Source organism: Natator depressus, chromosome 5, assembly GCF_965152275.1.
Source record: "Natator depressus isolate rNatDep1 chromosome 5, rNatDep2.hap1, whole genome shotgun sequence".
Classification (NCBI taxonomy): Eukaryota; Metazoa; Chordata; order Testudines; family Cheloniidae; genus Natator; species Natator depressus.
Genome location: NC_134238.1, coordinates 88,137,036 through 88,164,635, shown reverse-complemented (window position 1 = coordinate 88,164,635; position 27,600 = coordinate 88,137,036). Strand labels below are relative to the sequence as shown.

Sequence of the window (27,600 nt, the reverse complement as noted above, 5' to 3'; positions counted from 1 at the left end):
TGAGAATCTTTGGCTGGCCTCAGTGGCCTGGCCTCAAAGAAGTAGGGTAGAAAAAAATAAACACCTAAAACTAAATGGACCAGCAAGCCTTCCACATATGGTTAAGGATTTTTGTCTTGTTACTCTTTAAGGTTGTAGTAGACTGTGCGAGTGGAATGGTCTTTGGATTCCAGGTCTTTGGAAGAGAAGAGCTCTCTTCACATAGCATATGGAGATAGTGCCATTATCTTGAAAAGCAAGCCCTGCCATGTGAACCAGTTAACTTAATGAAGCATTTATCTTGTGTCCACAAGTGACATCTACCAGTATAAATGCAAGATGCTGACTTGCTGACATGTGCTCTATAGCTTTCATATCCATATATTTGGGGGGGAGAGGGGATCTTTCCAGTTAATATTTTTTACAATGTTAGAGACTTTAAAAGTCATAATCCTGGAATCCTATTACTACACTAAAAGAGAATTTGAAAATGTTTACTTCTGAGAAGGAAGCATTTAGGGTTACAGCAGAGAAATTATAGGAGAAAGAAGATGACACGCAAGTAGATGTAGAGAGGAGATACAAACAGAAAATGTTGCGAAGACAGGTCTATTGATATGAACAGAAAAGAGGTAGGAAGTGGACGTTACGAGGACCATTGGATTAGTGGGAGAGAATCAGGAACAACTAAGACATGGGAGTGTGAGAATCTTACAAAATAATAATTTAATACCATAGAAGGTAAAGATGAGAGAGGACAAGCTAGCAGACTGCTGTGGTCAGGATGACAATGATTTCATTCAGCAGTCATTGCCCTCCTGACAACAGACAGAATGGTACCACTCTTATTAGTAAATCCCATATTTCCATATCTTCCATATTCTTAAACATCGTCCCTGTATATTCTAGATCCTGATTTACTATCTAGACTCTTTTGCTTCCATTCATTTACCTCGTCCATTCATTTTCTAATTTTCAAACTCTCTACCGTCTTCCACTTCCACAACCCATCTGCCCTAGTCTTTTTAGTGTTTTCAGAAAAGTTTTGGTTCATAGTGCTCCTCAGCATACTCTGCTCTCTTGCGGGTTTACAAGTATTGTATTACCCTATTCTTGATATTCTTCCTGTAGACATTTTCTGTCACTGGCATTCTCGGGGAGCAGTGACCTTTTGGGCTTGCAGAGCCCTTCCTCTTCTGTTTACTTCCATCAATACGTGACTGGGGAGGAGAAGCCACAGCTGCCAAGCTTATGGAGCTAGTGTTGCGGGCACAGGCGATATTTATTTTCAAACTCCCATTTAATGTTTCTGGGAGTCAGAGAGAAATTCTCTCTCGCCAGTGAAAATTTTTAGGGCATTTCACATAAATTTGTAGATCTGACTTATTTAATTAAGTGTCCCATATTCAAATCTTCTTTTTGATTAAATCAGACTTTAAATTAGTTGTATTCAATTTTGAAACTTAGAGTGTAAAATTAATCAAATTATCCTAATTTTTTCCAGTCCTTAATTGTGTAGCTACGTGTATACAGTAGCCAGGTGGTGTGTCTCGAGCATAGAATAAACATGTACCTGAAAGTCAGACTCTCTGCGCATCATCCACAGAAAGTTAACCTATTTTTTATCCCCCTCTTAGTATGGACGAACACCTTTACATCTGGCAGCAAATAATGGAATCCTTGATGTTGTCAGGTACCTCTGTCTCACTGGTGCCAACGTAGAAGCTTTAACCTCTGTAAGTATAACAAATGTTATATTGCTTACTTGGTTTTCTACATAAAAGGAAACAATTTAAAGCAAAAGTGATGGTCTATTACAATTGTATTTTGGAACAGTAAAAATTTTGTTACACTACAGTATATAACTCTGGTTTGATAAATATTCTTAGTTGCCCATGCACAGATGCAGCCTACCCTGATAAATAATAAATTTAAAACAAATTAAGGTACAGAATCCTATAAGCTTATCCACAGGACCTTAACTGAGAGTTATTTGTGCTGCTCTGTTTTCATTGAAGCACAATTTAGCCATTTTCCCTGCAAGTCATATACCTGTATAAACACATTTTAAAATCTTTTTAAGAGATTTTTTTCAAAAGGTTTTCGTCTTATTGCAGTGAAAGGAATATTTCATGGCATACATGCATGAGTGAGTGAATGGGTGAGCTAGCATTAGGATATACTTGTAAAGCAATTACTATCTGTCATGTTGATCTGCACCACTGCTTCCATCAGCACCACCCAAGGTATTTTTCATTCTCAGAAGAGTTGACACGTGTTCCCTTGATTAGCATATCCAGGTTGATTAAGAACAACAAGCTATCACACAACATTGCCCATATATTTAACAAACAAATACTATTTGTCTGCAAAAGAAATACAGCTGGATGGATCATCCTAAAATAAAAAAACAAAAAATTCAGCACATCTTATTCAGGCTAAACTCCTGCTGAAGTCCATATTGGTGAAAGTCAAATCGTAATTTATGTGTAGCCAGGAGCCCAATATTTTTCAAAGCTCCCCTCTACAGAAATTACACCTGAGATTGTGATAAATGAAATTAAAGAAAAAAATGTATCTACTTGTTTGTTTTGTGAATTTGACAGGACTTGGTGTAGTAGTCCAGTTTCACTGTTTCCCTCTATATTCAGCTAGCTTGTTGGTATCACCAGGTTGTGTGGTTTCACAAAGTGACACAGGAGAGAGAGGGTGAATGCAGTTGTGCTAGTTTTTATGGTTTTGCAGGGCCTCAAACATATTTAGTACCTGAAGATACATTTTTTTATATTGACTATATTTTAAGTTTCCAGTTTCTTTTGCAGCCTCTTTGTATTCGTAATGATTGACATAAGAGAAGGGTAATGTTGTTCCTTATATTTTTCCCTCCATGGGATAAGATGCCTCCTTCAGGCAGTAATACCTAACCCACTAATGCCATGTTCTCTGCTAATTAAACCTCAATTGCTCATAATAATCCTTCCTGCTGACGTGACCCTCTTCACAGTTCACAGTGGTTTAAGCTGTAGTTTTGAAGTGAGGTGACCAGAATTTAAGACCATTTATCATCATCACTGGGTTAAAAGTCACAAATCCCCCCACCCCCCTCTCCAAAGGCTCTCAAGGATTCTTTACACAAGGTTTCATTTCTGCTTTTCCTTTTTTATGGTTACCTTATTATTTTCTATGGGTTTTAGTTTATGTTTTGATAAATTACAATATAGCTTTATATTTTACATAGCATTCCGGGGCAGTTTGTTTAGAGATGCTGTACAGGGCTAAATTGTGAGTGTCCAACTCCAGTTATTAGGGCTGGGTGTGGTTCTGTCACCCTGCTAATGTGGCTTAGAGAAGCCACCTCTCCACTGTCATAGATGTGACTAATGTGGGCTTCACAGATTCAGCCCCATGACCACTCACACCTAGGTTGTGAATGCTGATTCACAGCTTGGCTCTGTGGAGCAAAAATCTTGTTGGGGCCCTGTGCAGGCTCCCTGAATCCCAATCACACTGATTTCACAGCATTATGGGCCTTCCATGACTCCTAGGTTTTCAGTCCACATTCATAAGTGTTTTCCAGAGCAAAGGGGAAGCTGGATCGGATACTGGTTTGCTTCTGCATCCCTTCCGTACATAAATCACTTGTGCAAATCACTTGACCTTCCTCCCTCAGTTTGCCCATGTGTAAAAGCAGGATAATTACTCAGAGGTGGTGTGAGGATTGGCTAATGGATTAATTATCTATCTAAGCTACTTGTATGGCCCTCATTACAGAGTATCAGAGCGCCTCTCAATCCTTAATGCTGTTATCCTCACAGCATCCATGTGAAGTTGGGCAGTGCTTATTTTCCCCATTATATAGATGGGGAGCAGAGACACAGAAAAAGTGACTTGCCCAAGGTCAAGAAATCTGTGGTAGAGCCAGAAGTTGAACTCAGGTCTCCTGAATCCGGGAGCCCCCTAACCACTAGACCTGCTTTTTTCCCCTCATACAACGAGAACAGAAGACCAAAACAGCAGATGGTGTAGGATGGTCAGAGAGAAAGTAGGTTTCCCTAGAGGAAAAAAGCTGACAGGGAGAAGAAAAGGAAAGTATTAGACATTCAAATATTTGTTTGGGTAAAGCTGCAGCTAACTATGCAACTGAGGAAGAGATTTACAGAGAAAATGGTAATTTAAATTTACCCACTTGTTGTCAATTTCAATTCCTGCTTTTTCCTGATAGTGATACATTGCTGTTCCTGAATCTCTAACAACCTTGTCTGAAGTTATTAAAGTTGTGGTATTCAAATTGAATGTTATGGGGGCCTGAAAATGTCTCCTGTAAGTAGACCTTGACTTTTCATCGACAAGGACATTTTATTTCAACAAAGAAAATGCACATATACAGTGAAGTTTATTTTATTTTAGATTTAAGGATGTGAAAGCCATAATTCATCAATCATCTTATGTGCTACTTATGACAATGCAGATTTGTCATGAAGGACTGGATGTGATGGGAATAAGGAGTGAAACCCCAAAAGACTTAATTTACCAACAATTTTTTGTAAACACGGCAAAGTAGAAAAAGGACAAGTTTAAATTGAATCATAAATAAAGTTGTTTTGCCATCAAACACAGCACAAAAGCAGTACCATTAATATAGCCTTAAGAGAGTAAAGGAAGTAAGCAATTTTTCTTACGACTCATTTCATATTAAACTGCTGACCTATGAAACACAGGTAATTAAATGTCAAGAGCAGAATGCTGAAGACAGATCTGCTTCTCCTTTAAAACTTGCTGAAGCTATTTAAATCACAAGCCTTACACTGGTTTCAGAGTAGCAGCCATGTTAGTCTGTATTCGCAAAAAGAAAAGGAGTACTTGTGGCACCTTAGAGACTAACCAATTTATTTGAGCATATGCTTATGTGAGCTACAGCTCACTTCATCGGATGCATCCGATGAAGTAAGCCATACACTGTTTGTTTTTTTGAAAACCTAGATCCAGTAGCTAATTCACCACTGTCAATGCTTACATGTTAATAAACATAATTTACCTGCTTTACGTAGTAATAAATATTCTGATGCATGTCCTTCTGGTGGCCTTTTAAAACTGTATGTGGTATGTAATATGTATATAGATGTTTCTACCGTCCACTAACATACTGTATATTTAAATGGGAGAGTGAAGAATGATCATTCAAGAGGGGAGTACTGACATTGCTCTAAGCCTCTGAATCCAAAGCATCCTGTTACTGTTATGTCACGATACCGCTTTGCAAAAGAGTGGCTGTTTTTCTGAATTTTCTTATCTTTTTTTGGATGATTCAACAAACTAGGGGGACTACAGTTTAGGGGGTAATCCTGGCTGTTTTTTCTAATCCATTTGCTTCTGACAGCAATTTTATTCCGTTACTGCCATTAGCAGAACTGAGCTACACTGCACGTGTTTTTCTGTTGCAGACAAAAGGAAGCGATTACACTTAATAACTTGTCTTTAACAGGATGGGAAAACAGCAGAAGACCTCGCTAGAACAGAGCAGCATGAACATGTAGCCAGTCTTCTTTCAAGGCTCAAAAAGGTGGGAATGCCTGGCTATCTATTTGGATGCATGAGGGTGGGGGTTTTTTGTAGGTGAGGGGAGGGTTGAGTGATGTTATTGGTATTTTAAAGTTTGGGGTAGCATTTTGAACACAAATGATGAGAAAATAAAACCTGCATCAAAAGCATTAGTCAAAATGCATTACAAAACCGCTCAGTGACATAATTAAGTAAAAAAAATCTTATTAATTTGGCTGGTGTGTGACATAGCTATGATGTAATAGAGAGAGTGTGTAAGTTTTTATTTTTTGTTTTTCTCATAGATTCCACACAAAAATAAAGGGATCATATCTCATGATTGTCCAAGGGCCCATCTCCCAGAGATTTCCCATGGGAAAATGTGGGTGCTCAGAATCTCATGACATAGGACCCTAAATCTGCAGTCTAGCAATACTATTTAATGAATAGTTGCCAGACTGAGAGGAGCAAAATTAGATGTAATACTTCTGTTGAGGTTGTCAGCTGAGACGCTGCTTCTAGTATTAATTTATTTTTTCTTAAAGATATAGACATCTCTTTTTAATCGCTGAGCCTACATATTCACTGAAGCATGGGTGTCACTGTGAGGATGTGTCCCCCTCACTTCCAGTGGGGGTAGGAGAGGGAGGAAAACAGTTCCTTTCTCACTCCACCTTTCTGCATTTCTCTCTCCACTCCCCTAAATGGCCTTTTTTGGATGGGGAAGGCTCAGCTGCTCCCTGTTCACTCCCCTGTGCTCAGCTGTTAAGTGGGAGCAATGCAAGGGCAAGAGCTGCACTCAGACTGTCGGAAAAGCTGCCCAGCAGCTTTGTCTGAGTTGCTCCTTTCTGCCAGCTGGGAAGAAGAGGACGGATTAGTTGGCCCCAGCTCCTGTAGCTAGCAAGAGGGAGAAGGGAAAAGGTTATGGTGGTTCTCTCTCCTCCCCCACCAGCATGGATCTTTAACAGCCTAGGAATGGAGATACATCAGGCAACGGGTGAGTTAGGCCATGTCTGCGTTACAGGGACTATAGCGGCATAGCTCCGTAGTATAGATGCAGCGTACAGTGATGGAAGGGGTTTTTTCTATCACTGTAGCAACACCGCCTCCCCGAGTGACGGTAGCTAGGTCTCTGGAAGCTGTTGGGTGTATGAGTGGGAGGAGGCAGCGAGCACTGTAGGTGATTGCTGAGAGTGAGCTCCCAGTTGGGGAGGAGGAACTGGGTGCACTGGTCAGAGCTTGCACAGGGAGGAAGACCCCATGTCTTCCAGAGAGGAGAAGCAGATACTGGAATGTGTGCAGGCGCGAGAGGAGAGAGGGAGGCAAGAATGAAGGCTTTCTAGGGAGGAAGGGGAAGAAAAGAATCGGCATAAGTGGGATTTGAGACTTTTGAATGTGGGGGACGAAGGAAAACTGGAAGAAATGAGGGTACTGAAACAAAAAAGGGAAAAGAGGAATGCAAAATGAGAGACAAAAGAACAGTCTCAGGGAAATGCTCCTAAATCAATAGCAAAGGTTTTGGGAGGCAACAAACAGAGCATTATATAAGAAAGGGTTCTCCAAGGCACACAGTAGAATCACAGGAAAAAGTTGATTGAAGATGGGAAAAGGGAAACAAAAAACAAGCTTAAAATTATGATGGAGAAATATTGTACTAAAATAACTACGATGGCTGTAACCACAAAATGTTTCAATATTGTGTGTGTGTATCTGTTTCACCTATAACTTATACCCACTATTGTATTGCAAATATATATATATACACATACATACACTTAAAGGTCACAGTACTATTACCAAGCCTTGTGGGTGAAGGATCAAGGACGCTGGCTCTACACTGCAAAAGAGAAAAATAATAATAATAAAAGACCTGTGGCACCAAGTCTGAACCCTGTTCTGCAGACTCAGGCTTGTGCTACAGCACTAAAAATAGCAGTGTAGATGTTCCCTCTCAGGCTGGAGTTGAGGCTCTGAGACCCATTCCCCTCTCCAGGTTTCAGAGTGTGAGCTCCAGCCCAACTGGGAACATCTACACTACTAGTTTTAGTGCCCTAGTGTGAGCCCAGATCTGTAGATCCAGGCCCTGAATCTCACTGTTGTGGGAGATTTTTTTTGCTGTGTCAGTGTACCCACTGAGGCCTGACCTACATGTAAAATGCAGGTGAACGTAACTCTGGCACTCACGGATGTGAAAAATCCACACTCTTGAGTGCCACAGCTCTGCCAGCCTAAACCCTAGTGTAGAGAGAGCTAGATCAATGGAAGAATGCTCCATCGCTTGGGGAGGCGGTGTTCTTACAGTGATGGCTATAGGCTGTCTGCACCATGGGATTATGCCAGCATAGCTACAACGCCGTAGCTGTGCCGCTATAGTCCCCGTAGTGTAGATGTGGCCTGTGGTTCTTGGTTCCCCCTCCACCCTTCCTCTCAATCTTTGGGGCAAAATGATTCCACTGCAGTGATGGTGCATCAAAAACTGTAGATATAATCAGGGCTTATTGGAATCTGTTCTCTTCTGAACAGTTCTAGGGCTATTAATTGGAAAAATTCCCAGATTTTCTGCATTTCAACCTTGACTTCTAAATTCTGGTTGATGGACTCATTTTTTTTTAGTTTCCTCTCTTCGTTAGAGCTAAGCCACATTTTACTGCCAGTTCCTGGGATTTATTTTGTTGCAGCAGGAACAAAGTGCAGTGTTTCACCTCCCTGCCTTTCTTTGCCTCCTACTGCCCCCTAACTATATAACAAAATAACAGAGTGAATATCTGTTTTATACCTCCCTTTGCAAAAAAAAAAAAAAAAAAGAATGGGGGTAATGAAATTTCAAGAGAGTGAGGTACTTTAAAACTTGCTCTGTCCCCAGAAAGTAGCACAGTACTTTACACTGCTGTTCCATAGTAACAATGCTATCTGAATTATGTGACTTAAATAAAAACTTACAAGTGCCTTTCACCTAGTTTTATTTGAATTAAATTGTTGCAAGTTTATATTTTTCAGTAATGCTCAAAAATAATTCTGTTTGTTCTAGAACAGCTGAAGTTAGTGCTGATCAAGCATTCTGGATCTCTTCTATTCATGTCCATTTTAAAGATACCAAATAAATTGATCCAGAACGTAAGGAGGCACATTGCTAAATCCCTCCAATACACTTTATCCAGGACAGTGTATCCCAGAGTATTTTCAAACTGTGCTTAAACTGAAAGTGTAGCTTTTAGGCTTCTTATTGAGATTTTTTTTTTTTGCATGGTAATTAATGAATCTAATTTCTGCATTTTGTTTGATTTAGGATACACATAGAGGACTTTTTATCCAACAGCTTAGACCTACTCAAAACCCACAGCCAAGAATAAAACTTAAGCTGTTTGGACACTCAGGATCTGGGAAAACTACTCTTGTGGAATCTCTCAAGTGTGGTCTAATAAGGAGCTTTTTCAGAAGACGAAGACCAAGGCTTTCCTCCACAAATTCAACCAGATTTCCACCTTCACCCTTGTCTACCAAACCATCAGGTATCACTTTAAGGCTTCTGGTTTTATAGCATTTAAAGTAAGAGAATAATTATTTCTATCTTAGTGCTTATAACTATATGTTTTAGAGTAGCAGCCATGTTAATCTGTATTCACAAAAAGAAAAGGAGTACTTGTGGCACCTTAGAGACTAACAAATTTATTTGAGCAGAAGCTTTCGTGAGCTACAGCTCACTTCATCGGATGCATCCGATGAAGTGAGCTGTAGCTCACGAAAGCTTCTGCTCAAATAAATTTGTTAATAACTATATGTGAAGCACTGTTGGTTTGATCTCTAAAAGTAAAGATTAGGAGAATGGATTTTAGGAAACCAATGCAGAGAAATGGCTTTTATTGTTGGTTCCTGGCCAGCAGGATGAAACAGTCAGTGTGAAAGATACAAGATTAGCCAGAGAAACTTTTATTGCATCAGATGAGATGGAAAGTAGAGGACCTGACCACTTGTCGCAAGTATTCTGGAACTTTTTTGCAAATGTAAAGGTGTTAAATCTGTGTCCTGACCAAATTCTAATTTTTGGCAAAATGTAATTGGTAGTCTCTGGCCAAGGAACATTTTCAGTAGACTATGATACTATCTACTTCCAGTCCTAAGCTGTTTGTGTGATATTCAAAAACTACTGCATTCTACCCTAGAAGTGGCTGTACTAAAGTAATAAGTGAATTCATCCTTGTTAATACCTCTTTGTTAGATGGGAGATAGTGTGTGGGAGGTTGTTGGGGGTTAAAGCTTTTTGAGGTCCTTGGATGAAAGGATGCTGTAGAAGTGTTATTTTATCTATTAGATAAGCTTTGTTTTTAAGTTGGTTCATAATTAATGAAGTAATCATAAATAATTATGTGTTTATCACTTACCATAATTTTTAGGTAATACCTGACCATGTTAGGAAAAAGTATATAGTAACAGCTTTCATCTTTGCTCAACCTTCATTCAGTTTATTCCAAGGATAAGAACTCTGGTGAAAGAACAGGCCAAAAGGTTTCTGGCACAAAGATATAATATATGAATGATCAATGAATCACTGAAAGAGGCTTTCACATATTACACAGGAATTACTTAATGAGAGTAGAGCGGAAATAGATAAGAAATGCTCTGTTCCATTAATCTCAATTTATAGGTCCTTGCACAAGGAGATTAAACTATCTATCAAGAAATGCAGGCATATTATCTACTGGAGTTAGCACAGGAAGGAGGGGGGTGGGGTTTTTTGTCTTTACTTTTTTTTTTTTTTTTTATGTTAGAAACCAGTGGGAATAGGTTTTCAAGATCAAACACAGCCATATGAACAAGAGAGATACGGGCCTGGGATTTTTTTGCACATATCACCACAGGCTACTGCATACAAAAACTCAGTCCCATGTAACCATATGAAGCAATGAAAAATCTTTTTACTTTATTTATTTATTTAATTAATTACCCCAGTTCTGGAAGAAATTGCTTCGTTTTATATATGGTATTATGTACACAGTATTGCTTTAAGTAAAAAAACTAAGAATGACCTTACTTAATATATACGCACGCACATGCTGTATGAGGCATCAGATGAGCACAACTTAAGGAAATACATAATACTGTATGCAAAAAGAAGTAAGCCTATAATTACTGTAAAACCCACAAATATGAATTTCCTAACATTATACACAAAAAATATAAAACCATAATGTTGTGCTAACATGGTTTCATTTTAATCTATGCTCAGTCTTTTAAGCACTTTTAGAGTCCTGGGCTTTTTTTGGGTTTTGTTTGGTTTTTTTGGTTGAAAAGTATTAAATAAATGTACATTGTTGTTACTGCTAATATTTGAGATAAGAAAAAAGCTTCCTGAGCTGATGGACGCTTACAGTAGTTTAACACTATAATGTGCATCTGATTATGTGTTTGTTATATAGCTCATTAAAAGCTTGTGTTTATCAAGTATTTACATGAACACTCTGAAAATCATATATATGTGGCAAATGTATAGTGATACTGTACTTATACTGCTGAATTATCTCACGCACAAATTGTTTCCATATTAAAATCTGTATATCATAATGGTAACTTCAATATCTGGTGAAGGGTGAAGAATTCTTTGATTTGTCTAATAGAGGGGGCTGACTGATAATAAAGACTACTCTGTGGTTGTCTTTCTCTTTCTGGGCTGACCTTTCAGAATCTAAATTGGTTTACACAGAGATTTTGTACCCCTATAACTAGGGGAGGGGGTTGTTTTTTTAAAAAATCAAAATAGTTATAGCACACAATCCCTACTGTAGATGCAGTTATATCAGTATAAAGTTATATGGGTAGACCTTATAGTTGCACAGGAATAGCTATACCAATATAAAGCACCTTTATACAGCTATAAATATGTCCACACGAGGGAGTTGTAGTGCTTTAATAATGGCAAATTAAAGCAATACAACTTCTGTGTATAGAAAAGCTGTAACGGATGAACCCTCATTTTCACAAACTGTGTTCTGTCACTTCCATTATTTTGCCCCACCTGTGTGTCTTTTACAGGCTAACAGTGCTATAAGGGGAACCTAGAATTTGCCCTTTCACACCACTAAAACTTACTTCTAGCACATCATTACTTTATCATTGGATAATATAGAAACTAAAGTACCTGCCCAGCCTGTGGGTGTTCTTGAGACCAAGCACATTAGAAATTGAAAATCTGAACATGTCTCTGACTTGGGGGGAAATCTCAGCACAGAGAGAAACTGGAGAAGGTCTGTTGAACGACGTTAATCAAACACATTGTACTTCACCTCTATTCTCTTACTTTCTGTCTTCCTTATTCCCACCTCCTTGTGTGCTTTCTTTCTTACACTTCCAGGGTTCTCAGTATCTTCCTCTTCCTTTTCTCGCCTCTCTCTGCCTCTTTCATCCCCTTCTTTTAAAGCCTATTATGTATAATTCGATCTCTCAGAGCCATTTTGCCAAGACAGGGTATTTTAAGGTACTGAATCAGCTCTAGTGAGAGGTATTTTCTGGTTCTGAATCTTGAGCACAAACATTGTTCACAGCTACTGATGCTACAGCTACTGATACTGGGTGTCTCTGTTTGAAGAACAGATCTTTTTAAATCAAATTTTATCCCCAGCACATGATTTTGAAATGATCTGTTTCTAAACTCTTCATGGTTTGTAATCTTCTTTTTCATGACTCAGTTTCAGTGAGCATTACAAATCTTTACCCTGGCTGTGAAAATGTTAGCGTGAGAAGTCGAAGCATGATGTTTGAGCCAGGCCTTACCAAAGGGATGCTAGAAGCATTCGTTTCACCATCTCACCATTCTCACTGCTCTGCAGATGACCAGTCTACAAAGGCCATCGACATTCAAAATGCCTACTTGAATGGTAATGAATTAATTGAATTAATGTGTGTTAATTCTATATGACTGACAGTGGCTTTACTTGTTTTAAATATTTGAATTTGAAATCTACTTTAAGCATTACCCTGAACACATCCACTAGTGCGTATCTTTTTAAAGCAGAGATTAAACCAGAGGTGGGCGAACTACGGCCCGCGGGCCACATCTGGCCCACAGGACCGTCCTGCCCGGCTGCTGAGCTCCCGGCTGGGGAGGCTAGCCCCTGGCCCCTCCCCCACTGTCCCTCCTTCCCCACAGCCTCAACTCGCCGCGCTGCCAGTGCTCTGGCCCGCCGCTCCTGCCAGGCAGTGTGGCGGCATGGCTGGCTCCAGCCAGGTGGTGGGGCTGCGAGCTCCTGGTGCTCTGAGCAGCATGGTAAGGGGGCAAGGGGTGGGGGTTGGATAAGGGGCAGGAGGTCCCGGGGGGGGCAGTCAGGGGACAGGGAGCAGGAGGCGGTTGGATGGGGTGGAGGTTCTGGGGTGGGGGGAGCGGTCAGGGGATGGGGAAAATGGGGGGTTGGATAGGCATGGGAGTCCTGGGGGGCCTGTCAGGGGGAGGGGGTGTGGATAAGGGGTGGGGTCCTGGGGGGGTGGTTAGGGATGGGGGTGTCCCGGGAGAGGGCGGTCAGGGGACAAGGAGCAGGGGGGGTTGGATGGGTTGGGGGTTCTGAGGGGGGCAGTCGGGGGCGGGATGTGGGAGGCGGTGGATAGGGTGCGAGGGCCAGGCTGTTTGGGGAGCATAACCTTCCCTACCCGGCCTGCCATACAGTTTTGCAACCCCGATGTGGCCCTCGGGCCAAAAAGTTTGCCCACCTCTGGATTAAACCTACATAAAGCCCTGTGAAGTTAAACACATTATAAAGGCACCACATACATTGACGGGTTTATGTATCAATTATAGGTACTTTTTTTTTTAAAAAAACTCAGCACAAAAGGTCTTGGACCAGAAGTGAATCTTCATTACTTGTATGTCATCGTAGGTGTGCATAATTCTTTGTGGGTGCATAGTCATTAGACTTGGTCCTTGCCACAAAGACCTTACATGTGAAACCTCTGTTTTTATTCATCATCTTGTCCTATTGTAGATGACCTGATCTTCCCTCAAGTGAAACTCAAAACAGGGCTAATGTTTTACCTACCATATCAATTGTTCCAGGGTCAAATGGGACTTAAGCTTTTAATCTTGGTTCAGGGAATATATTTGTAAATGCAACATACTGTAAAACATTTCCCATGTGTGATGAGCAACTTAACACGTAGTCAACACTTGTTATTAGTCCAGTTATTCTCTTTCAGCACAACCATGTAATAGATTTAGTTTCTAAAATGTATTAAAGCTGTACTGCAGACTGTCAGTAGAAACTATTCAATTGTAAAGAATCATAGCATAGATGATTATTCCAAATTTTTATTTTTTCTATAATATTTATAAAATCATCTTATTACTTTATAAAATCATTACTAAATAAAAGACGGTACAAGTGCATATGCTTTCAGCCAGATTAAGAGAGAGACTGTGAGAAGCTAACACATCTTTCATTTACAGCAAAAATAGATGTCAGAAAACAGCACACCAGGGCTAGTGTTCTTAAGTGGTAATTAGCAGTAAGCGGTGATTCTTAAAGCCCACTCTGATTTGGCAGTAGTTTCAATTTTATAAACCAAAATGGGCTGTTTTCTGAATAACCCTTTTATCTTCTCTTTTTAACACCAGATATCATACATCACAAAGAAGTAATTGGAGAAATGTTTAGTTGCATTTTCAGGGGCAAGAGAAGGAATGGCAGCTGTTGTTTCTCTAATGTCTAGTGCTCTGTTTTGTTTTCTGAAGGATTTAATATCCGTAATTTCTGTACAAAGCCGTGGCTCATTTAATCTATAATGCACAGTGTCTGTGACTCCTGGAACTTGTATTTGGCTTCCAGATGTCAGCCCTGGAAAAACTTTGCCTCCAATATTAAAAGAACAGAGCTCCTTAAAGAAGTTTGACCTGCTTATCAATCTGTCCCCTTTTACAGGAATTGGTGATTTCAGCGTGTGGGAATTCTCTGGGAACCCTGTATATTTCTGCTGTTACGATTATTTTGCTGCAAATGATCCCACCGCAATTCACATCGTGCTTTTCAGTCTTGAAGAACCTTATGAAATCCAGTTAAACCAAGTGACCTTTTGGCTTAATTTCCTGAAATCACTCGTCCCAGTTGAGGAACCCATAGGTATGACATGCTGTGTGTCTATATGCCTTCTGTGGAGGAAAGAAAAAAGTTTGTGTTTCCCTGTAACTTTGAGTCCTGTTGTATGTTCATCTTCCTGCATCCTACTGAAATCAACTTTAAACAAAGTTCAGTATAGAGGTGAACTTCTCCCTCACACCAGAGGGTCTAAACAGGGCCATAGGCACGTAACCCTACTAAAATTGTGTAGGTTCAGCTTAAATATTGTGGAGAGCCTTGCATGGTTCCTGAATTTCTCCCTAACCCCTTAAACTGAAGTTCTTGTATCAAAGAACTACTTTGACATTCTTGTGTACTGTCTATCTACATACAGGCTCCAAGTGCACTGGGTCTTTAAACCAAGTTTGGAAACATTGTTTAAATTCTGTTTAAACCCAACCTCAGTTAAATTGCTTTCCAGCACTAGCTGGGTTGGCCAGTGTGGATAGGTCTAAATCATGTTAGAATTGTGTTTTAAAACTGTGCTGACTTTCTGCGTGTGCTGCTCAGACCTGTTTAGCTGGAACTATATTTAAACTTTAAATGAGCTTAACTCCTTTTAAGTGTTGGTGTGGATGGAGCCCAATATTTGTAGTGAATTTTGCTTGACATCTGCTAAAGGTTTGTTCAGTTTTTAAATGAGATCTCTAGTTTAATACTCTAGCTGGTTGTGCTGTTTGGAATTGCTTGTATGTCAAACAAATTGACTTGATCACTATATCTTAAAAAAGATTATGGTCACCTATTCTTGGTTTATACCAATTTATTTAGCTTTTATTGCAGTGGAGCATTCATCCACACACCCTGACAGTTTGATGGAAGAACCAAGCCCAGGGATCTGTCTTGGCTTCATCAACCAAAACTCTGTTCAGGCCAATGGATATGATTAGACATGTATGGAAAAAGAAAACCCATGAAGTGATAAAATCACTGTGTAATTGCCTGGCAGGCATATCAAAATATTTATCTAGAGCTGAATGTTCCCTATGTCCTATTGATATTTTGGCTAATATTAAATGCACTATCTCAGAGCCCAGGCGATATTCTATATTCCTTATTTATGAACTTAATACAGGTCAATGTTAGTTTGCCTTCCTCCAGTTCAGACACACACATGCCTTTCAGTTTCATTTTGAGTTTTAAAAAAAAAAGCTAGTATGCAAGTAGTTGTGTAACAGAGATAATAGACTCAGAAGTTTGCCAAAAATTAATACTGAAGCTTTTAAGTTATTGATTTAATATTCCTGCAGTTGCTAGAATCCAAATTTGATTCAGCCAAATATAGAACTAAACTTTGTCAGTTCTTCTTGCAAAATGATTAGCAATATTTAAATAGTTATGTCAGTTTAACTATAGTACAGTAATTAACAAAGTTGTTCAACTTGACCTTGCTGCTAATAGTTTATAAGAAATCCTTCACCTATCCTAACAAAGTGTAGTAGTAGCGTATATTAACAGAAATCTTAAAGCTTTGGAATACTTTCCTCTCCAATTCCACTAGGTCCGTCATAAAAAGCCAGAAAACAGGGTGCTGGCTGCAGTATAGTATACTGCTTCACAGGCCACAGAACACTAATTTTGAATCACTAGGCATATAAAAGGGTATTTTTGTGTGGCTTAAGCAAAATGGATCAAATTCTGGAGACTTTATTCAGTCTTCACTCAGGCAAAACTGTTGAAGTTAATTGAGGCTTTGCCAGGATGAGGATGAAGTAAAGACCACAAAATATGACCCATGTTTTGTAAAACTTGACCAACAGTCTATTCTTTTCTGGATAGTATATTAGAGAACAGGCTGTATAAATGTGTGTTACGTACTGTCACCTCATTCATATGCCATTTGTATCTTTCTCTTTTTCTCATTCTTTTCATGGTATCTCCCAGGCTTTCCTACTTAACTCTCACCTAAGTGAGAGTTCATTGTTTGTGTAAGTACTGTACAATTGCATTCATACCACAGTATGAATGTTGTAGATCATTTGTGTTCTGCTTATAATCATCTCTAACTCACATCCTGTAGTACTAAAGAGCATCCAAAGAATTACCAAGAATCTTTGCAAGTAGTTGCTATTACTGACTTAAATGTCATTCCCAAAATGGTTTCGTAGTTTACAGCTGATTTGTTAGTGTTGTTAATGATATTTATCATTTTTAAAAAAAAGAAAGAAAGAAAGCCATATAGTATCAGTATTTCTAATATTATTTGAAAGGGCAAGCCATCCATATTTATGGGCTATAGACAAATCACATCAACCAAACAGTCTTTAAATTACACACACAAGTGTGTAGATTATGTTTTTAAGATGGCAAGTGTACTCTCAAAAATGACCAGTATGTCAGGAACATAAAATTCATCTCTGCCTTTATGGTACAGTAAGAGCACTTTTCCTGAAATTATTGTACTCTGGGTGTGTATTTTTCTTTCTCATGAAGCATTTGGTGGAAGGCTGAAAAATCCATTGTATGTTGTCCTGGTGGCCACCCATGCTGACATTGTGAACCTTCCTCGCCCTGTTGGAGGAGAATTTGGATATGACAAAGACATGTCATTGCTGAAAGAAATCAGAAACAGGTGAGAAGAGGAGCAATGCGTTTTTTTTTTTAATTTAAATCCAGTATTAAAGCATGGAAATGCCAAAGCTGGTTGTTGATTTGGGGTGTTACATATTATTTACAAAATAACATTCATTGATCTGTATGGGAGCAAAGAAAATCCAGTACTTTGCTTTGGTTGCTGCTTTATATTGAAAATGGTCTTGCAGTATAATGTGCAAAAATGGAAAACACTTGATGGTTTTAAATGAAGTAGGTTGCTTCACATCTTTAAGTATTGTAGCAGTCTGAGAAAAATAGGTGACTTTATTTATCAATGCTCCAATACCCAGACACAATGGAGTTTCATCCTTTAAATTAAGATATCTAGTATACAAAAATAAATCTCACAGATGTATTGTATATACAACTTTCTAAAGAGCTGTATGGCAATATGGACGAAAAAGAAAATGAACCAAGTGTCCCTAGATGTTGGAAAGTCCTAATGCCAACCACTATGAATTGCAGAGAGAATAGCGCTGGTTTTCAGAATTAGCTATTTTCACAGACTAGTCTTCCAACACAAACTATACACAATTCACAGCAATACCATAATATGAGGAACCCTTCAGGTCTTCTGAGTAGGATCTGTTGTTAGGAAGAGGATGTAAGGAGAAATATATCCCCCAGATTTCTAGTATTACTGTGTTAGGGCAATTTCCTGATCTACTGAAATTGAACAATAGATACCTGTGTGTAATCCTTAGAGTTTCAGTCAATAAATATATCTCATTGCTATGCTTCTAAAAGCAAATATAAATGTGGAACTGTTTCAGATAAGAACCACCAAGTGAGCTGAACTCATTAAAAACAAATCATAGCTATAACTTTTATAGCAGTACATATAGCCAGTATGTCTACTTGCTATCCCTTGACTCTGCTGTAATTCCCTTTTTATAATATATGTGGAGACCTCTTTTCCAGTGCTTACATGAAAGAGTAACTTTTACTTTCAACAATTCTGTTATCTTGAATAAAATATTAGTTACTAATATACTATGTTTTGCTTTTAGTATTGTGCATCATATCCAGTATTTAACTTCTTACTATTCTTGTTCATTCCATTTTTCATGATTCCTTTAAAGCTAAAGTAAAAGTTTACACAATTTATAACAAATTTACAGTTGGGTAAATTAAAATAAAATTTGGTTTGGGACTAGAAATTAATAAATAAGTACTGTCTGTTTCTCTCTTAGGTTTGGAAATGATCTTCAAATTTTGGACAAGTTATTTGTTTTGGATGCTGGAGCATCTGGCTCTAAAGATATGAAGCTTCTTCGAAATCACCTACAAGAATTAAGAAGCCAGATCATTTCTGTGAGTACTTACCTGAAGGCCTAGGCCTAGAACTCCATGTGAAATTCTGGTTTTGAAGGAAACTTGCATGGGGAAGTATTACAGGCCTCTTGCTTCTGGGGCGTCAAAGGCTGGGCACATACACCATGGAGTTCAGGAAGAATAGGTGCAGTTTCTTTATTTGAACGCTCTCTGGTGGCTAATTCAGAGACACTTTCAGTTGATAATGAGCCTACAGACACTCGGGTTTGAAGGAAATAGGAAGAAAGCAGTTTTTCCTCTCTTCAAAGGTCTGTTAGGTCAAACTCAGCTGAAAATTGAGTTTGTAAAAATCAGTTTTTATAAAAACTATCTCCATGATTTTTTTTAAATTCCAATGGAAAAGCTTTTTCTTTTTTTTTAAACATGCCCCTGTTGTGTAGCAACCCAAACATTGCAGTGTCATATCAGCCCATGTGAATCAGACAATCTAATTGGCTAGAAATTATTGATTCTATTCTTATTGTCCAGTGTGAGAGAAATGCAGAAAGTCACCAAGCAATATAAATAGCCAAGAGTAAATTATATCTTTTTTTTGTTTTTTATCATCAGAGGTGGGGTTTGTAAGTTGGAAGGATATTTTGTTTTTTAAATATTTTAATTTATGTGTGGCCTTAAAAGGTACTTTGGAGTCAATCCTGCATTGAGTAGCACAGGGGCTTATTATAATCATTAAAGTTCTTTAACCCTCTGACTTACTGGCTCTTTAATAAAAGAAAAGGAGGACTTGTGGCACCTTAGAGACCAACAAATTTATTTGAGCATAAGCTTTCGTGAGCTACAACTCACTTTAACCACAGGTTTCTGATATGCTTCACAGTCTTTACATTACCTCAGTCCTAACAGCTCAGTCCCAGGTTTTCTTATTTGATGATTTCTTTAAAGCTTACAATTCAATTACAAAACAGTTTCACAGTCTCTTGTCCCTGAAATAAGTCGGTCTTTGTCTACACAGAGGATTTTTCAAAAGAATTCCTGTTGTTGCTAACACTAGTTCAGTTGAATTAGTGTTCGCTTTAGTGGGAGCTCTAGAGTAGGCAAGTCTCTGAAGGCTGGAGCTATTTTACCAGTGTGTCAATTAGATTTGCGTCGTATAGCAGGTTTAACAGATGTGGTGATGAAAAAAGGTCCAGTTACCAGATTCCCAGTTGTGTTAGCACCAGTTCAGTTTAACCAAAGGGAAAATAATCCTATATTTCCCCAGTATAGATATGGATTCTCAGCTCCTGCTGCTATTCATGTGTGTTCCATGGGAGCCAAGAGACCTTGACCCACCAATTCCCAGTAATGAACCATGAAGCAGTAAGCTGTACATTTCCTCAGATGATGATTGATGATTTGTAGTGACTTTAATACGTTATTTTATGTGAGATATCACAGCTGGGACAGCTGCACCAATTTTAATGATAATGGGCCAACAATTCCTTATGAAAAGCTTGTGTCTTGAACGAAGACCCCAGAGAGGTGTCATAGGAGTCAGAGGATGATCTACCATAAACCTTCTCCCACATTTAAAATGGTCAGTCAGTGAATCTGAGACTGCTTTTTTGGTGGGGGAGTAAAATGGAAAAGTTGTGACTTTCAGTTTAAAGCTGTGATTTCAGTTCATAATTGACCCAGCTTTGACTTCAGTGACTCCATTTCTCTTAAAATAAATTAGAGTAATGTTATGGACACTTCCAATATTTTGCTATACAAGTAGACTGTGTGTTACTTAAAGAACACCACGGCAGAGCTAACTGTTATCTGAACCAATGGAAATGTAATTTCAGAAATATGCTAATCAGATATATATTGATAATTTTCATAGAGTCATACTCTGAAAAATATATTTGCAGTTTCTAGCTAGGTAAAAGGGATCACGTACCCAGTGGTAAACTGACCTAACTTCTGCAGCAGTGTTCCCTTAGGCGTGATCTGCACTTAAAATTTAGGTCAACATAACTACAGCACTCAGGGATATGAAAACCCCACAACCCTGAGCACTAGAGCTATGCCGACCTAGCTCTTGAGGTAGCCACAGCTGGGTTGACACAAGAATGCTGGAGGACGTGGTGTTGCTACAGCAATGGAAAACCTCTTCTGTTGGTGTAGGCTGCATCTTACACTCCAGGGTTATGCTGGCATAGCTATGGCACCGTATCTGTGCTGTTTTTAATCTCTGTAGTGTAGACGTGGCCTTAGTTTCTGTGGCATTCTGATGCAACAGGCTTTTAATTCTTCAACCACTTCATTTGCATTTTAAAAATGAGTTTTATTATTAATTAAATATGAACCTGTAAAATGCAGTCGGCATTGTAACACGGGTGTTGTTTATTTTGATATTAAATTCATTCTATGTTATGCTTGCCCCAAAGTTTCTTATTTTTCAATTAACTACCGTTTTTTGTACTTGCAACACACAACTGCATTGTAGAAGTTGTGGGGATGAGGAGCTATTGGTACTTGTAGCACATGGGAGGTGGTTTGGGATTTCATGATAAACTCCTTAATGGTGTGTTTCTGCTAAAAAGATCAACAGTGAAATAATTAACTGTTGATATTTTAAACTATTTTTTGGTTTCGCAGTTAATCCCCAGATGAGTGGGGCAGTTAATACCACACAAAACCTTTGTTTCAAGTTGTGCGCAGATTAGGCGAGAAAGCACTTAATTGGTTCACATTCAGATTGTCTTTGTAGTCATGAAAACAACAAGGAGTCCGGTGGCACCTTAAAGACTAACAGATTTATTTGGGCATAAGCTTTCGTGGGTAAAAAAACCACTTCTTCAGATGCAAGTGGTTTTTCACCCATGAAAGCTTATGCCCAAATAAATCTGTTAGTCTTTAAGGTACCACCGGACTCCTTGTTGTTTTTGTGGATACAGACTAACACGGCTGCCCCCTGATACTTTTGAGGTCATGGTGGCTAGAAATTGGTGTTTAATGAAAATTTAGATTCTAGCGTACAATTTTTCATCCAGGTGGATTCTGTGGCAAATTCTGCGGCTGTGGAATACACAAGTCTTTGGCAGTAGCTCTTTTTCTAAACAATTTAATTCAGTTTTTGTCAGCATAGTAGAGGTAGAACTACGAATTGATGTCCATTGTACTTCTGTTAGATTTGTCCACCTATGACTCACCTGTGTGAGAAAATGATTTCCACCCTCCCTTCTTGGAGAAAAATTAATGGACCCAACCAGCTGATGTCATTGCAGCAGTTTGTATATGATGTACAGGATCAGCTTAATCCATTATCAAGTGAAGATGATCTACGGCATATAGCCCAGCAGTTGCACAGCATAGGAGAAGTAAGTAATTTTTTTTTAAACTGCATAACTATGTAGTGACTTTACTTGCATTCTGTCTTTAACATAAACAAATTCAGATTGTTGATTCTACACAGTATCCAATTGAGTTTCACCCATCTGGAGCAAAGTGTATTCTCTGCACCTTTTTAATTACTTTTTTCTTTAATTCAGTGGAGAAAAAGAAGAAAATCCTAACCAGTTAGAGTGTGTGAACTGTGAGTGGTTTCCAGTATAAGAATGCTGAATTGAAAATGTATCAAGCTTCTTGGAGGAACTGGCGGGTAAAGCATGAAAGGAAATCTTGTGGAGGAGGAAAAAAAAATCATTTAACAGCACACCCAGTCTAGAAAGCCAAAGTGAATTCAGCTAAATCAGAAAAAGGCATTCTTATTATGGAATAAGAGTGTCCGCAAAGGGAGCTATTCCAGAATAGCTATTGCAGTTTGAATTCACACTATATCTAATTCTGGAATAACTTCCTTATGTGGACAAGCCCTTAGTTGTTCATCTACAGTGCAACTTCAGTCTGAAATGTGAGTTAAAATGGCTGAATAAATTGTTTTCAGATTTGGTTAAAGAAAAGCATTCTCTAAAGCCATCTATGCCAAACGTGTACAGACAGATACTCCTCAGATAAAAGGGGGTTGTAATAAGTGATGGACCAGCTTTCACAGCAGCGGAGTTAAGCAGTGACTGCACCATCCTGCTATCAGATTTTGTTTCTAAAATTAGAAATCTGAATCAGCAGATTATTTCTAGCTCACATTGTTTGTTTAAATGAATTAAACAGCAGAAAAATGTTGCACAACAAGATATTTAACTTGTTAAAACCTGAGATTTCCAGGTAGTTCAGAATGTTCTGTTTTGACAGAATCTTGCTGTGTTCTCAGCAAAATTCCTTAATTATTCTTTCCTCAACTTCCCATTCCAAGACAACATACTCAATGCAAATCAACCCGTAGAGACTTCAGTTATCTTTTGTCTTATGGCTCCTGTGTATTTGTTTCATTGAACATTTCTTTCTTTAAAAGAGGAAGAGTTCTATGTTAGACTATACTCATTATAAAAGCAAATAAAATAAATATTCAGGAAAGGGGTGAAATAAAATGCTGAACTTCAAATGAGATAATAGCTAATACAATTACTCATAGGCTTACTTTGCTGTAGCTACATTATTGTAGTATGTAGTGACATGGCAAAGCATTCAATTGCTCGAAGTTGCATACCTGTTAAGGAGGCTTGTGATGCTTTCCTTGCTTGTCATATCATTTCCTACTAATTTCAGCTATACCTCCAATCCTATATTTCTGTTCTCTGTGGCTAGATTTTTGTTTTCTACCAACATTAAATTCCGTGTAAGCAAATGACTAATGCAGATAGATGCAGGTATGAACTTTGAATGTGACATCCTGGCTCTTACATATCTGGTGGCTTAAGAGTTGAATGAGAAGCTCTGAAACTGTGCCAAAAATGCTGTTCTCTTTTCAGCTGCTATCAGGGCCAGGGCAAATGAGGAAAAACTGCATTTTAGGCCAGAATATTTTCTATGTCCATTGAAAATTGTTGGAGGTGCACAAGAAGATTTCTGCTAAAATAGTTTGAAAAAAATCTTAGTGAGCCATGTGCTTTGATGGCTTTGTCAATAAAACAAGTTAAGAGCTGGATCCTGATTTTGTTTTAGGAATATGAGAGGAAGGAAATGCACTATTATGTTGCTACAGTTGTAAATCAATGATGTGACTGGTGAGTCAGCAAGCCATAAGAGCAGCTCTGCTGTAGACTTGTACTTTACAAGATATAATTTGTAATTTTCCTCTTTCTGAGCAGATAAACATCATGCAGAGTGAAACTGTCCAAGATGTTGTGCTCCTGGATCCTCGCTGGCTCTGTTCTAACGTCCTGGGGAAAATCCTGTCAGTGGAGAATCCCAAAGCCCTACATCATTACAGAGGTCGGTATACCATAGAGGACATTCAGCGCCTGGTATCAGACAGTGATGTGGAAGAACTGATACAGATTTTGGATGCCATGGATATCTGTGCTAGAGATCTCAGCAGTGGAGCAATGGTGGATATTCCAGCGCTGATCAAGACTGACAATCTTCACAGGTCTTGGACAGATGAGGAGGATGAGGTTCTGATTTATGGTGGTGTTAGAATTGTTCCTGTGGAACACCTTACCCCATTCCCTTGTGGAATTTTCCATAAAGTTCAAGTGAATCTGTGTCGGTGGATTCACCAACAGAATGCAGAGGGAGATGCAGATATACGTCTCTGGGTAAATGGATCAAAGATTGTGAATCGCGGGGCTGAGCTTTTAGTGTTGCTGGTCAACCATGGTCAGGGTATTGAAGTTCAAGTTAGAGGACTGGAAACAGAGAAGATCAAGTGCTGCTTGCTTCTGGATTCTGTTTGTAGCACCATTGATAACTTAATGGCCACAACATTACCAGGCCTGCTGACTGTGAAACATTATCTTAGTCCTCAGCAGCTGAGGGAACATCATGAACCAGTAATGGTCTACCAGCCTAGAGACTTCTTCCGGGCACAAAGCCAGAAGGAGACATCATTGACTAATACCATGGGTGGTTATAAAGAAAGCTTCAGCAGTTTATTGTGCTTTGGATGTCTGGACATCTACTCACAGGGAGGTCTAGGAATGGATATTCATGCTTCTGATCTGAATCTTCTTACAAAGAGGAAACTTAGTCGACTTTTGGATCCACCTGATCCTATGGGCAAGGACTGGTGCCTTCTGGCTATGAACCTGGGCCTTCCTGATCTTGTTGCAAAATACAATACAAACAATGGAACTCAAAATGATTTTCTCCCAAGCCCAGTCCATGCCCTTTTGCAGGAATGGAGCAATGGCCCTGAGAGCACTGTAGGTATCCTAATGTCTAAACTGAGGGAATTAGGCCGCAGAGATGCAGCAGACTTTTTATTGAAGGCATCATCTGTATTCAAAATGAATTTAGATGCTAATGGCCAAGAGGCCTATGCTTCAAGTTGTAACAGTGGGACATCTTATAATTCAATTAGCTCAGTAGTGTCACGGTAAGAACAGAAGTTTTGCATGGACAGTATCTTTTCAAACTGCAGAAAGTGTAAAAGGTACAATATGAGGTTCTAGACATACTAATTTATAAGCTTCTATATCGAAGGGTCTTTATCCCTCCCTATCACCACCTTTTATGTGAATAATCTTTCTACTTTTAACTGTGAACTGTTGCTTTTTATTTTAGCTATTAAAAGGCTGGTGTAATTCTGGTGTTTTACAATTCTATTCTGATATACAATGTGCTGCTTAATATTGCCATTTTAACTGGGAAGTCTAACTTTTGGATGATGTACTATAATCTTTTTTTAAAGAAATTCAGTTTTCCTAAAAGGAAGAAAGGTGCACAATCATCCAAAATGTGTGTGTTATGTCCTGTTTCATCTTTTCATCATATTCTTTGCTTAACTTTTTTACATTTGTAGGGGGGGAAAACACCATTTATGGTCAATTTGCTGGAATTTAACACCATATTATTTATAAATGAAAAAAAGTGAGTGCCTTTTGCAGAAGAGAGTGTGGTTGAATTGAGTGATTCTGCTGAAGTTATAAGAAAATGCTACCTCTGTTTCACTGTCTGCATGCTGATCATTGCAAGTGGTGCTTGCCTTTTTTGTTTCACCTGCAGCTTTAAGACATTTGGTAAAGATAAATTCATTATTTTACAAACAGTTCTCGTGTTGATACTATGTGTACAAATGCATAATACTCAATCAGCTTTGATTTCAATCGAACCATAATGTGAAAAATCTGTTAAGCCTACGGTCACGCTTCATTGTGTCCACACATCTCAGGTAAAACTTCAGAGTTGTAGAATTCACCAAGACACGCATAAAATGTTGAGTACTGCAGAATAATAATTGTATAGCTGTCAGTTGTCATTTGTGCATAACAAATAGTTTTCCACTTTTAGATCCTGGTTTGTTTATTTCCTGTACTTGAAGATTTAAAAAAAGGAAGCATGGTTTATTGCAGTCAGAAATTTAAAATTGATGTGAAGGAACATGACCCATTCTGTTCTGAAAAGCATGTAATTTTAATGGTACAATATATGTGTATATACATATATACTGTATGTGTGTATATATATATTAATAGTATTATTTTTTCCTTAATCTTTAAGACGTAGTAAAATTTTAAAGGATTTTTTTTTTACACAAATAAACTGTTGCCTATTGCATCCTTTTCATTTTTTATTTCCTGGGTGCACGCATGTTTTTTTAACTCACAAGTTGTCAAAAAATTTATTATTTAAGGGCTTAATTCTACAGGAGCTGTGCCCCTCCTATGAGAAGCTGGGCACCTTCAACTTGATTGCAATGGGAGCTTTCAGCACCTTCCAAGATCATGTCTTAAAATACCAGAACTCCGGGAGGGGAAATTTTTTTTTTTTTAATGCCGCTTCTGTGCAATAGATTAGATTCACTTTTCTTTTGCAAAACAACAAACGAAGCAATTTTCCCTTTAGTCTCCTTTTTGTTTGCACAGTGGAGACTAAAATAGAAAGTACAAGTCATCATAAAAAGAATCCCAGTCTTATTTATTATCGTCCAGTTGGCAAGTAGGGGGAACAAACACTAGTTAACGTCCCTTTTTATTAACGATAGCAGTTTTTCTAAATCCACGTTGCATCACTGGGTGAATTAGAGAGCTCTAGTACTTTAAAAATATGTAAATGTTTGTATTTTGTCTCTGCCTTTGCAATATATAGTTATTTTTATGAAGTTCTGCATTATCCACAGAGTTTGGAAGCTGAATGTTATGTATAAAGTAAGGTGTTTAACACAGGTGTTTAATTTACTAGCTAGGTGTATAACACTTCTGGGGCTAGGTGATACAGTGGGGTAGTGCACTAGTCTTCTGTCTGGAGACATGAGTGCAGCTATAGAATTGTGTCACAGGTAAATTATTGATGAACTCATCTTCAGCCTTGTCGCTGTCACTGAAAAGAGTTTGTAAGTATACATACACCAGTAGAGCTATATCAGCAAACTCCACCATCCCAATCCCTGGAGAGACAGCTTATACTGGCAAAAGGACTTTTTTTGCCAATATAATTGCATCTACACTTGGGTTTTGCTGGCATAGCTATGTCAGTTGAGGCTGTGATATTTTTCCACATTCCTGACTGACCTATACCAGCAAAAAATTTAAATATAACTCAAGCCTTAGATGCTAGTATATCTCAAGACCACTGTTAACCTCAGCACAGCCATAAGCAACATTGCAAGTAAGCAGAGAGGTGCATTCATGTAGGAGAGCTGCCTGCATTATTATGCCTGATCCTTTGCCAGTGATATTAGTCCCTCATACTAATGATCTCTTGGTGTTTCCCTTGCAAACCCCTTCTTTTAGAAGTTTAATATTCAACCATACCAGTTTGTTGTACGCTGAAAATGAACTTAGATGGTGCCAGATTCAGAGGTGATGTAAGACAGTCTACCCTGGGGTAACTTACACACAGGCAGCCTAGCCTGAGCATGTATAGAGAGAGGTCCTCTAACTTATCGCTTTGTACAACTTCCTATTAGTTGCTTTTCCTCTGTATTGCCATTTCTTGGAGTCCTTCAACATATTTAAGTTGTATACCTGTTTAAACTCCCTTGCAGCCATGTAAATGTGTAACTTACACAGTCTTTACACACCACCTATGAGTATGGCTCAACATCTCAGGCTTTTTGGAATTTATTTGGAGAATCTGAAGAAAAACAGTT

At 38.6% G+C, this 27,600-nt stretch overlaps 1 protein-coding gene across 4 annotated transcripts in view; it reads left to right on the top strand.

Annotated features, from left to right (window-relative positions):
• DAPK1 (death associated protein kinase 1) overlaps positions 1-25,892 on the top strand; it is a 121,956-nt gene extending 96,064 nt beyond the window's left edge. For all 4 annotated transcript variants that reach the window (XM_074953162.1, XM_074953161.1, XM_074953159.1 and 1 more), the window contains 9 exons: positions 1,617-1,715; positions 5,462-5,539; positions 8,804-9,026; positions 12,198-12,386; positions 14,418-14,615; positions 17,046-17,184; positions 18,401-18,521; positions 21,641-21,829; positions 23,657-25,892. In XM_074953162.1, the coding sequence (XP_074809263.1) occupies positions 1,617-1,715; positions 5,462-5,539; positions 8,804-9,026; positions 12,198-12,386; positions 14,418-14,615; positions 17,046-17,184; positions 18,401-18,521; positions 21,641-21,829; positions 23,657-24,889 (2,469 nt within the window). In that variant the 3' untranslated portion in view covers positions 24,890-25,892. The remainder of the gene's footprint in view (positions 1-1,616; positions 1,716-5,461; positions 5,540-8,803; positions 9,027-12,197; positions 12,387-14,417; positions 14,616-17,045; positions 17,185-18,400; positions 18,522-21,640; positions 21,830-23,656) is intronic.
• Positions 25,893-27,600: the final 1,708 nt, after the last annotated feature.